The sequence below is a fragment of the Cnephaeus nilssonii genome (genome assembly GCF_951640355.1).
Source record: "Cnephaeus nilssonii genome assembly, chromosome: 7".
NCBI classification, from domain to species: domain Eukaryota; kingdom Metazoa; phylum Chordata; class Mammalia; order Chiroptera; family Vespertilionidae; genus Cnephaeus; species Cnephaeus nilssonii.
Window position 1 is genome coordinate 25,833,564 of NC_137078.1, and position 11,247 is coordinate 25,844,810.

Sequence of the window (11,247 nt, forward strand, 5' to 3'; positions counted from 1 at the left end):
TAGCTCTCATGCTTTCATGTTCTCTACTGTCTAGTCTTTGTAAGATTCCACTAAAGGCCCCTCATGTTACACAGCTGTGCTCCCAGGTATGCTTCCCTAGGACAGAGGAGCAGGCGTGGCAGTTTGGGACGCCCACGTCAGTGCCGAATGTTCTACTCGCACCTATAAACCCCGACCTCCGGTCCCCTCCTGTGGGACTCGCCCCGCCGCCCGGACCCCGCAGCGTGTGCTCACATTGTGCACGTTCGGTGTGCTGAGGCTCCTCCGCAGGTGCCGCGCTTTGGTGGAAAGGGCTTCTTTGACTGTGACTGCCTGTAAATTTGGAAATAATATTAACTTCTCTCCTTTGATGACAAAAGTAGCATATGTTTATTGTGGATGACTTAGAAATACAGACCTAAAGACCATGTCAATCCCACACACACTCCCCCATATTTACAAAACTGGAAACTTTTTGTACCCACTAATTTTTTTTGCTTAATCTATCAAAAATATTTTTTCATAAATAAAACCAGGAAAATTGCTGAATTAAAGAAATTCATATGTTGTCAATTTTTTTATAGATGAGCAGAGGAAATGTAGAAGAAATACCTCTAACTATATATTTTGTCAAAGTAACTGGTTTTTTTTTCTAATGAGCCCACCACTCAAGTGTTCCCTCTTGGACAGGTATAGAGAGAAGGTGTTTGGTAAATAAATTCATCTTTGTCCATTTGCAATGAAGACTGGTGACTCAACCTCTGGCCCAGTTACTTGCCTGCCGGAGCCGCTCAAGGCTCAAAATGTTCTCCACCTGCAGCACGCCACGCGTGTACTTCTCAATGTACGTTTCTCCATCTGACGTGCCTTCGTTTTCACTCCTTGCTGCCATGAGGGCCAGTGTCTCCCGGTCCTCAATCTCCTCTGTTGCCTAAAGTGACAAAAAGACAGTTATAACACTTCTAGATGAACAGCATATTTTTTTTTATCAAGACTGGTGAGAAAATGATTTAAAAGTTTTGAGAATGAACATTTTCCATTACTTACGTTGCGATCTTTTAAAAAAAGTGATATATATTTTTACCTTTGGTATATTGGATACTATTTCATAGGTTACACCGCAGGAATAAAATATATTTTTCAATGACATTCTCCTCTTCAAACTCTGGGTGAAACTCTGGTAGAAAAGGAAAACTGAATTAAGTGATCTGAAAATATAAGTTATTTAGTTTTGTACAAATTGTAAAAGCATTACCAATCACTGTTTTTGATACACCCATAATACTCAAAATAGAACAACAACAACAACAGAAAAGGAACAGAAAAAAAAACAGAAAAATAATCTCTGTGTCCACCCATGAGGCACAATGATGTCCCACTATTATTTGGGCAGAGTATAGAATTTGCAGCCTACTCAGGGTTTTTTTTTTTTTTTTTTTTTAAATTTCTTTATTGATTAAGGTGTCACATATTTGTCCTCATCCCCCCATTCCCATCCCACACCCCTCCCCTTGGATGCCCCAACCCTCTGTTGAACTTAAGCATTGGTTAGGCTCATATGCATGCACACAAGACCTTTGGTTGATCTCTCCCCCCTCCCCCCACCCTCCCCTATCCTCCCTCTGAGGCCCGATAGTCCGATCGATGCCTCCTTGTTTCTGGTTCTGTTCTTGTTCATCAGTCTATGTTGTTCATCATTTCCCCTAGATGAGCGAAATCATGTGTCACTATAGATATACTTATAAGAATTGAATGTGCGACGAGCAAAAATAGTTATGCTGACAGGCAAATGAATCAGTCTGTAGTGAGTTTCTTTCTGGACCAACAGTTCTTTTGAGACCCAATATCAATGTCCACCGGTTCCCTATGAGTACATGTCGGCACTGACCCCTCAGCTCTGGATGGTGGACAAATGGTGGTAATGCAGGTCCGACTCCCTCTGGTTTGGTCTCGGCTGGACCCAGGGGCACTGCTTCACCCGGATCCAGGGGCCCGCGGCCTCGCCCGGACCCGGGGCCAGGCTCACCCGGATCCAGGGGCCCGCGGCCTCGACCGGACCCGGGGCCCAGGGCTCACCCGGCTCCAGGGGCCCGCGGCCTCGCCCGGACCCGGGGCCCAGGGCTCACCCGGCTCCAGGGGCCCGCGGCCTCGCCCGGACCCGGGGCCCAGGGCTCACCCGGCTCCAGGGGCCCGCGGCCTCGCCCGGACCCGGGGCCCAGGGCTCACCCGGCTCCAGGGGCCCGCGGCCTCGCCCGGACCCGGGGCCCAGGGCTCACCCGGCTCCAGGGGCCCGCGGCCTCGCCCGGACCCGGGGCCCAGGGCTCACCCGGCTCCAGGGGCCCGCGGCCTCGCCCGGACCCGGGGCCCAGGGCTCACCCGGCTCCAGGGGCCCGCGGCCTCGCCCCGACCCGGGGCCCAGGGCTCACCCGGCTCCAGGGGCCCGCGGCCTCGCCCCGACCCGGGGCCCAGGGCTCACCCGGCTCCAGGGGCCCGCGGCCTCGCCCCGACCCGGGGCCCAGGGCTCACCCGGCTCCAGGGGCCCGCGGCCTCGCCCCGACCCGGGGCCCAGGGCTCACCCGGCTCCAGGGGCCCGCGGCCTCGCCCCGACCCGGGGCCCAGGGCTCACCCGGCTCCAGGGGCCCGCGGCCTCGCCCGGACCCGGGGCCCAGGGCTCACCCGGCTCCAGGGGCCCGCGGCCTCGCCCGGACCCGGGGCCCAGGGCTCACCCGGCTCCAGGGGCCCTACTCAGGGTTTTTATTGTGGTTGCTTCTCTCTCTCCCATTTGCTGCCTTTCTTCTGATCATGCCAGGGTTGAATCAGTCTATCCGGGCAGGATCAGTTTTGTGGACAGTGCCTCTGAGATGAGACCTGGGGAGGCATTTGGATAGGGATTTATTTGGGGCCTGCATTTTGTCCTACTTTTGTCACTAATCCTCTTGGACCCAGCACTTAACCCTTTAAACAGTAAAATCTCATAGCTCCATTGCCTGCTAGGATTATGGGTCTCAAATCGACCAAGGTGCAAAGTCCTTGTGGATGACATTAACTTTGCTATCCTCAGACCCCACTATTTTGGATAAATGAGAATCAGACTGTAACTTGGCCAGTATGGTAACAATCTGCACATCCACTGTGATAACATCACAAACACTACTCTGTGATAGAAGGGAAAACTTCGAGCTCATCTATGCAACTGCAGAATCAGGGCCTGTACTACCTGTTTGTTGTAAATATTGGCTGCAATCCGTTTTCGTAACACTAACTCCATGGCAGCTGGGTGGCTGAGCTGGACTGTGGTCTTCACTATCAGGTAAATCCTTTCATTCTGGGGAGTGACCCTATTCAAGTGAACAGAATCATGCACTGAGGAGTCCCAAGAGGCTATGGCTGAAACCTAGAAAAGGGAGAAGGATAGAGAGATGGAAACAAGACACAAGTCAGGTGTATCACACACTAGAGAAAGAAAACAAATGCAACTCAACTGAATAATAGTGTCCTCAACCACAGGTTCCATTTTTTTTAAAAGTTCCCTGTCCTCCCCACCAAAGCAGACCATAGTAGTTTAATGGGAAGACAGGCCCACAGGCACATGAAGCCCTTAAAGAGAAGTTTAGGGATCAATTACCTCCTCATCACTGTGCTTTATGATGGGCAGGTAGAAAAACTGGCTGCCATGCTCCTTGGGCAGGATGGAGTTCACGCCCGAGGCATGGGGGCCCACCAGCTGTTCATTGGCACTGAGGTCATCCGCTAACCAAGACCAGGGCACAGAAACAAAAGTGGGGGAAAGTCAGTTTTTAATTAAGACCAAATAAATGAAGTTTACATGTAATATGTTCAATTTTTCTTTCATTCCTTATCCTGAAGTTGATATAGACTCCAATACTCCCTCACAATCACTTTTATTCTTTACAGAATTAACTATGGGGCCAAAAAGTTGCCTTTGTAAGTCTCCTACCAAATGAACTGAGTATATTCTATATGTAGTGCAAGGAGCAAATATTTTTATTACATATACACAACTTAAAATTTTGATGGTTTCTGATACCAATTCCTCCTATAACTTAGTGTTAGGTTTGTTGTCCTACTTATATAACTTACACTAAATTAGATTTTGAGAAGTTCAATTATCAATTTAGAATCAAAGTCCTGAGCACTTTGGAGAAATCTGATAACCTTCCAATGTCGTACCAAAGCGGAATTCACCCTTCACAAATCTCTGTAATGGCCACCCAGTTTCTGCTTGTACATCTCCAATAATGGGGAACTCATCACTTCATGAGGTACAGTCTACTTCTAGGCTTTTAAAAAATTCTTCATATGAAGAGCCAAAGCCAATCTCCTCATGTCTGCCATCTACCCATTACTGGACTTCCCACCAGGAGAGAGGCTTTGAGGTTGTGTGCTGAGGATCCCAAAGGCCGTGCAGGAGGGCCTGCCAGAGCCTGTCTCTCCCCAAACGCAGCAACTCTGCTTCTGTTTTCTATGCCTGGGGTTCCACTTAAGACTTAATTGTGAAAATGGGTTTTACTACTAAAACATATTAAAAACCACTGCTCTAGAGTCACCCAGGTTTGATCCAATTGCTACAGTGAAGGACAATCCTAACGTAGGGGGACTGTCATGTTCCGGTACCAACACCACTGTGGTGGGAGCAAAGGACACTAGTCAGAAATGCAGATGCCTACTCCCTTGCAAAGCCTAGAGATTCAGAGTCTCTGAGGGTAATTTCCATGTCTGTTAACATTTCCGAGCAATAAATGCAGTAGTGTTTCTATATGAAGTTCTCAATCTCTCTTTTTAAGATTAAATATCCACACCTCTCTTCTAGTGCTCTTACATGTCACGGCCATATACATTTAGTTGGACTAACAGTATCACCTAGATATGGCATATGAGTAATTAGAAAAGTGATTCAATAAGGATTAAAATCATGTGGGTCTGAAGAGATTACAAACCTTAATTAAATGTGATAACCCCTAGATAGTTAGGGGTCTACTTACCGTTCAAATCAAGGAAGAGAACTGGTATGTGGGTTTCCATTCCAGGTGGAGGGATCCTAAATTTAATAACAAAATTTAATCACAACCAAATATGTGTCTTACATCTTGACAGGTAATCAGAAAGCACAGAGGCACGAATGCAGAGGAGAACCATGCTCTTGGAGATACAAGTTCCATTAATGAAATATGTTCACATTCTTGACATTCCTATTAATACAAACCATGGGAATTATGTGACTTATATAAAGAACTACCAGTTGTGTATATGAATTACATGTAATTAACTGAGACAAAGATTATTTGAAGCTTTTCTAAAAATAATTCTAGTGATGGGGGAAAAGAGATGGGAATGTTGTTACAGTGGGAATAGGAGAGAGGATCAAAGACCAGAGGAAGTATACAAAAGAGACAATATTCAAAAGCTCAAAGAAGGAGAGAATGAAAGATGGAGGAAAGGAGGTAGAGTTGTGTGCAGAAAAGACCAAAGCCGTGTTTCATCAAAAACTTGCCCATCTGCATCAGAGTCAGCTTTGGAGGGGGGTGGGGGGGCGCTCTTAAAATGAAAGTCCTGGGTGCATCCTTTTTCTTCCAAATCAGAATAATTAGGAAGGGGACCAGGACTCTACATTTTACAAATGAGGTAAAAGTCTAAAGAGGGCCTCAAAGAGCAGAACACAACGGGACTGGGCTGGCTGTTTATGACAAGTGGCTGCCATACTCTGCGTGTGACCTATAGGATTCCAGCAGAGGAAAATCTGCAGGGAGAAACATCAGGTTAAAAATTCTGTGCCTGCAAACTCAGATTTTCTAGTTATATAATCCCACAGAACCAATTACACTTCCATTCATCATTACAGACACAAGTAACATCACTCATGTTTCTGCGCCTATCCAAAAGAGATGATCTGGGCATGTGTTCAAAAGAAATCTGCTTTCTCCTAAATGCCTAGGATATATTCTTAACAATAAGAATGAGAATAAGCAGCAGCAGTAGTAGCAGTTACCCTTTAATGAATAGGCCCTATAAACAAGGTATTTTGTATATATTATCTCTAATCTTCACAACAATATCATAAAGGTAGCCCCATTAATGATTAAGAATGAAGCCTCAGAGAAGGTAAGTGAACAACACTTAAGAGCTATAGCTGGAAACCACATCCAGATCTAATGGACTGCAGAGTCGAGGATGTCACCCTGTTTCTTATGAGCACGAGGACTGACATATCAATCGATTAATTGATTGTAATTTAGATATATCTTCTGCCCTCTTTGACTACACCCTGGAAATACCCTTCTTTTGAGCCAAAATAAGAGAATTTCTGGAGATCAGGAAACCACGTCCACGTTGCTTATGCAGAGGAACTGAGGAGTGTGGTATTAGATTCCCGGCCAGGTAATAATACTCTCTGGCTTCCTGTGAGAGGAAGCTGTCTGCGGTCGGGAGGAAAAATGGGAAGGCAGCACTGGAGACGGGTGCCCTTTCCCTGGGCAGCTCATGCTATTTAACATTTCCTGTGATAATCTGGGAAAGTCACTTGCGTGACTCCTGCCACAGGCCCTCTGAACCATCCCGTCAGACCTGCACAGAAGGAAGGGTGGACTTACCAGTCGGCAGGTGCCCCGGGGATCCCACTGCCTGGGGCTGGCACCAGCACGGCATTCCTTTCCTCAGTCAGCCCCACCCACTGCTCCACAAGCCGGGCTTCCCGCTCCACTTCGTCCTCGGTTTTCTCTGTGGGGCAGAATGAGGGAATGAGTACCAAGAGCGGAAAAAGTACAATTTCTACATTTAAAATAGATGAGTACTCGGTGATATCCATACATGGCTTGAACATCTGCTACATTACAAAGGCTTTGAGGCTTTGAAGTTCAAGCCTGAGCACCCAGTTGGGCTTGGAGAGGCTAGGACACTAGCTAATGAACCACAAACCGGGAGAGTAGAAGGAGCATTGAAACAGGGATTAAAAGACTTGGGTTGTTTTACTGGTTCTGTAAAATGTGGGGAAGTGATTCAATGGATGAATCTAGTTTCCTACTCTGTCAAAAAGGTATAATCAAGTCGTATCTACTTCATGCACTTGTTGGAATGATCAAATGAAATGATGGATGTGACATTGCTTTATAAGAACTATACACCATTTTATATAGAGAATTAAAGAATACCATATGCCGCACCCTGCAAAACTAACTTTATTTTCCTTCATGCTCATTATGAAGAGATTTTATTTGACCTATTTTGAAATCCTCTTACCTATGGTACAACTCTGGAGCTACCTGGACATAGTGAGTTTCATAGGTGGAGCACACGCACAAAGGACGCTAAGAACGTTGAGCTGAGATGTTGTGTTGGGGAGAATTTTGGCTAACTTCTTCATGAAGTGGATTAACACCTGTGATGTGTCCTTTGGTGCCGAATCATCCGCAATGAGTAAATCATAAAGTGAGGATGAGAGACTATGGGTTTCAAGAGCATATTTCTACTCTGGAATCCAGGAGGCAGTGGCCAGCATAAGCGGATTGCATCCTTAGAGCTCGGGCAGTGGCTGGAGCTGCAGCCAGCTTTGGCTGAGTGCATGGCTACCTCCCAACAGCAGCTGGGGCTGACCTGCCAAAGGCTGTGCTTTTAGAAGTGACCCTTTAGCTGCTGTCAGCTCCATGTTCTGAGCCTGAAATAGCTCATTACTGAGATATGGTATTGATCATATTTGCATTCATCAAAACATAATTTCAGCTTAACATTTAATATCACAGTTAACTCAGAGTTTTATAAAAATTAATTTCAAACTCAGAGCCTTCTTAAGCTAATACTGTACAATAGGATACACAAATACCTATAATTGTTATAAAGTTAAAAACTAAGATACCATTATCCAACAAAGAGAAGAAAGCAACCCACTGCAACTGTCTAGAAGTGAAAAAGCTACTCCAGGGAAAGTTTAATCTCACATACCTTTTTTATTGCTGATCTTTTTAATCTGTTCATCTAAGTATTCTCGCCGCTTAATGAGTGCATCAGACCACCTCTCTCTTACACAGTTTAAGTCTTCTTCCTGACATGAGGGAAGGAAAGCATTTTTCTGTAAAGTGCATAAACAACTAGTATTTCTTTTTTAAAAAAGAGATGTTTCATTGATTAGAAACTTTTCATTAGGAAAGGCCATTGAACATTGCAAGTTCAGTGTGATTAATATGCAAGAAAGCAAAGAGGCCTCACAAACACTGCATGCTGATCGAGAATCCCGTTACTCAGAAATCAGAGCCCATGTATTTCCAAAAGGATAATTGTACCTAAAAGCAAGAGAGACTCAAACTACACCAGCTGTTGGATGATTCCTACATGGTGTGTGTGTGCTTGTGTGTGCTTAAGCTGTAGCTGTTCATCTGAAAGATGTGCAATTCTCTGCTGAAGGACACCATGAACAGAGCCCAAACCATGTAACAGCAAATGGCATGGAAAATGACGGCTATTTTCATAGTTCACAGTTTAATGGCCTGATGACCTATATTTTCTGAAACGCAAAGGATAGATCAGCAGAGAACCTTCCAAATTTGCCCCTACCATGAAGTAACAAAACTCTGCCATGCAAAAACCCAACATGCAGTCAGCCATGCTCCCAGAACTCCCAGAAGCGAGCCAACGGACTTCACGTGGATACGTGGCAGGAAGCGCAGACAGCTGCAGGAGTGAGTTAATGGTGTTGCTGAGATCCAAGGGGATGTTTCTCTTATAGTTTGTTTTTGCTTGCTTGTTTCCTTTCTGAGTAAATTATGATGAGGGAAAGAACCCATAATTCTATTCAAAATGTGCTAATTTGCTTAATTCTAATCTAACCCTTAAGACATTACATTCAGAGCAGACACCTGCAGACTTCTGAGGATCTACCTACAATGCACACACATGTTAAGCACAGGAAGGCACACCAGGAAAACATGCTTTTGAAGTTTATGTGGAGAATTAGTAGAGAGACTGGGAACCAAACCCCAAATAGTCCATCCTAGTTTGCTGCCTTGACCACTGCTATTATTGCTCATTCCGTGATAGCATGTCAGTCAGCAGTGACTGGGTAAAATCTCACATTTGCACATATTAAAAAGTTGAGATTCAAATTCTCCAGATTATAGGTAATTAACCTTGGCCTTAATAAGAGAAGAAAACTGGCTAAACAAAACTGTGTGCATAAAATGTCCTCAATTTTCTTATCCAACAAAAATCTCTTAAGTAAAATGGCATATTAGAACAATATTACTCTCTTGGATGTAAGGAGCTAAGTGTAGTTTCTCGTAGGAAAGACAAGAATCTACTTACAGAACATGGATAGATAACTGCACTAATTTTAACGTCACCAATTTAATACAGCAATCATGGTCTTGCTTAGAAAGGCTTTATAAGCTAGTAATTTGAGATGGCATAGCAAAATAGCAGTATTTGGTTATAAATTTTAAGCTGACAGAGAAATCTATATAGAGGCAGTATTGTATCCCTGATTACATTTAAAGCAAATCAAAAGCAAGTGAAAAACTGCATTTTCTTGCTCTACGCTCCTCCTTCCTCCGCCCTTCTCTCTGCTTTGCGGGTGCTGGCAATTAGCAGCAGCTGTGCCCCATGCCACAGGATTGACGGCAGCAATACCTGATAACTATCCATATCATCACCATCCTCATCATCTCTCTGGCAGGAAAAAAAATAAACACAAAGGACATGCGTTTTGTTTCTCAAACAGCACACTTAAATAATTCTTTAAGCTTAACACACACATTACAATGGACAGCACACACATCAGCATCATAAAACATTTAATTGAAACACAAAAAGATTTAGTAGATTTAATTAACTTGTCTATAATTACTTAAGAAATTTAAGTTTAAAAAAATAAAGAAAGGAGCCCTGCTGGTGTGGCTCAGTGGTTGAGTGTTGACCAACGAACCAAGAAGTCACTGGTTCGATTCCCAGTCAGGGCATATGCTTGGGGTTGCGGGCTCCATCCCAGCAAGGGGCGAGCAGGATGTTTCTCTCTTATCCGTGTTTCTATCTCTCTATCCCTATTCCTTCCTCTCTCTCTAAAAATAATTTAAAAAAACATTAAAAAATAACAAAGAAAGGAATCATTTAAAAACTAGAACTCTCTTAGATGGGACTACCTGCCTACTGCATTGTTATGCAAATAGTTGCTGTGTATTTGTGGGCGAGCTCTTTGAGATTTAGAGTAGGTTTAGAAACATAGAATGACAGAGAAAGGACTTTAGAGATCCCTTTGAGTTTTAGCCATGAGGCAACTAAGGCCCAGAGGATGAAGTGATTTAATCCAAAAATCACACACATAATGGTGGGGGCAGGCCTGTAGTCTCCCACCTCACCACACCACTCTCACTGATGAAATCATCACAGTGAAAGCTCACTGGGGAACCTAAATCTATCTACATTCAGGGCTCTGCACTAGACCACTGCAATAAAAGCAAAGGTCACTATTTTAAATATACGGATCTATCATTATTCACGATTGTGTATATCACCATCCATACCCAACAGCTGAGAAAAATCAGAACTGTATTGAACCCACAGGAACTGTTTACAATAACATAAAATAACAATTTTGGCAAAAAACATTTGGCAAATAAAATCACAGTGTTTAAAATAAAAGAGTTTTAGTTGAGACAATTTTCCTTAAAAATAAGAATAATGAAATTCCCATTTGTAGAGAATATTCATCCATATAGAGGCAGGTTCTATTCAAAATGAATGCTGGGTCATGTAACAACTTTCTTTCATTTTTTTCTACGGTTACTGGAAGGTTAGTATTCAAATAGTGGTCTAGTCATAAAAAAAAAACACTTTTGTTTTTCAAGTTTAAAAACATAATTACATTATCCTCATACCTAAGTATATTTCAAAATATACTGTTACTTAAAAGTGCTTTAAAAATACAGTTAAGATTATTCTCTGTCTAGACTTAAAAAAATATACTTTGTTTTAATTTGGCAGCCACCATTATCATTTGTGTAAGTAATTCATTAAATGCAAGCCAAATACTGAAATAAGTTTTCATGAATTAATTCCCCATGTTAATGAATCATTTATCGTTATTTTTTAGATATAGGAGATACTTCTATTAACTGAAAACTAGCCTGAGCTTCTACGATGGATAACTGTTGTGATGCCAACATATTCTGGACTGGCCTGAGCTACTGAATCAGAAAATTTCTGAAGTACTACATCAACAACAAAAAGTTACTGGATATGTCCTTGATTGGACATGGCAGTAAAAAT

The 11,247-nt window shown here is 43.5% G+C and overlaps 1 protein-coding gene across 4 annotated transcripts in view; it reads right to left on the reverse strand.

Annotated features, from left to right (window-relative positions):
• Positions 1–11,247, reverse strand: part of KIF13A (kinesin family member 13A) — a 208,699-nt gene that overhangs the window by 16,070 nt on the left and 181,382 nt on the right. For all 4 annotated transcript variants that reach the window (XM_079776435.1, XM_079776433.1, XM_079776436.1 and 1 more), the window contains exons 26-34: positions 9,613–9,651; positions 7,933–8,032; positions 6,588–6,714; positions 4,983–5,038; positions 3,605–3,729; positions 3,197–3,373; positions 1,064–1,156; positions 754–910; positions 235–308 (exon numbers count right to left, since the gene is read on the reverse strand). In XM_079776435.1, coding sequence (XP_079632561.1) covers positions 235–308; positions 754–910; positions 1,064–1,156; positions 3,197–3,373; positions 3,605–3,729; positions 4,983–5,038; positions 6,588–6,714; positions 7,933–8,032; positions 9,613–9,651 — 948 coding nt within the window. The remainder of the gene's footprint in view (positions 1–234; positions 309–753; positions 911–1,063; positions 1,157–3,196; positions 3,374–3,604; positions 3,730–4,982; positions 5,039–6,587; positions 6,715–7,932; positions 8,033–9,612; positions 9,652–11,247) is intronic.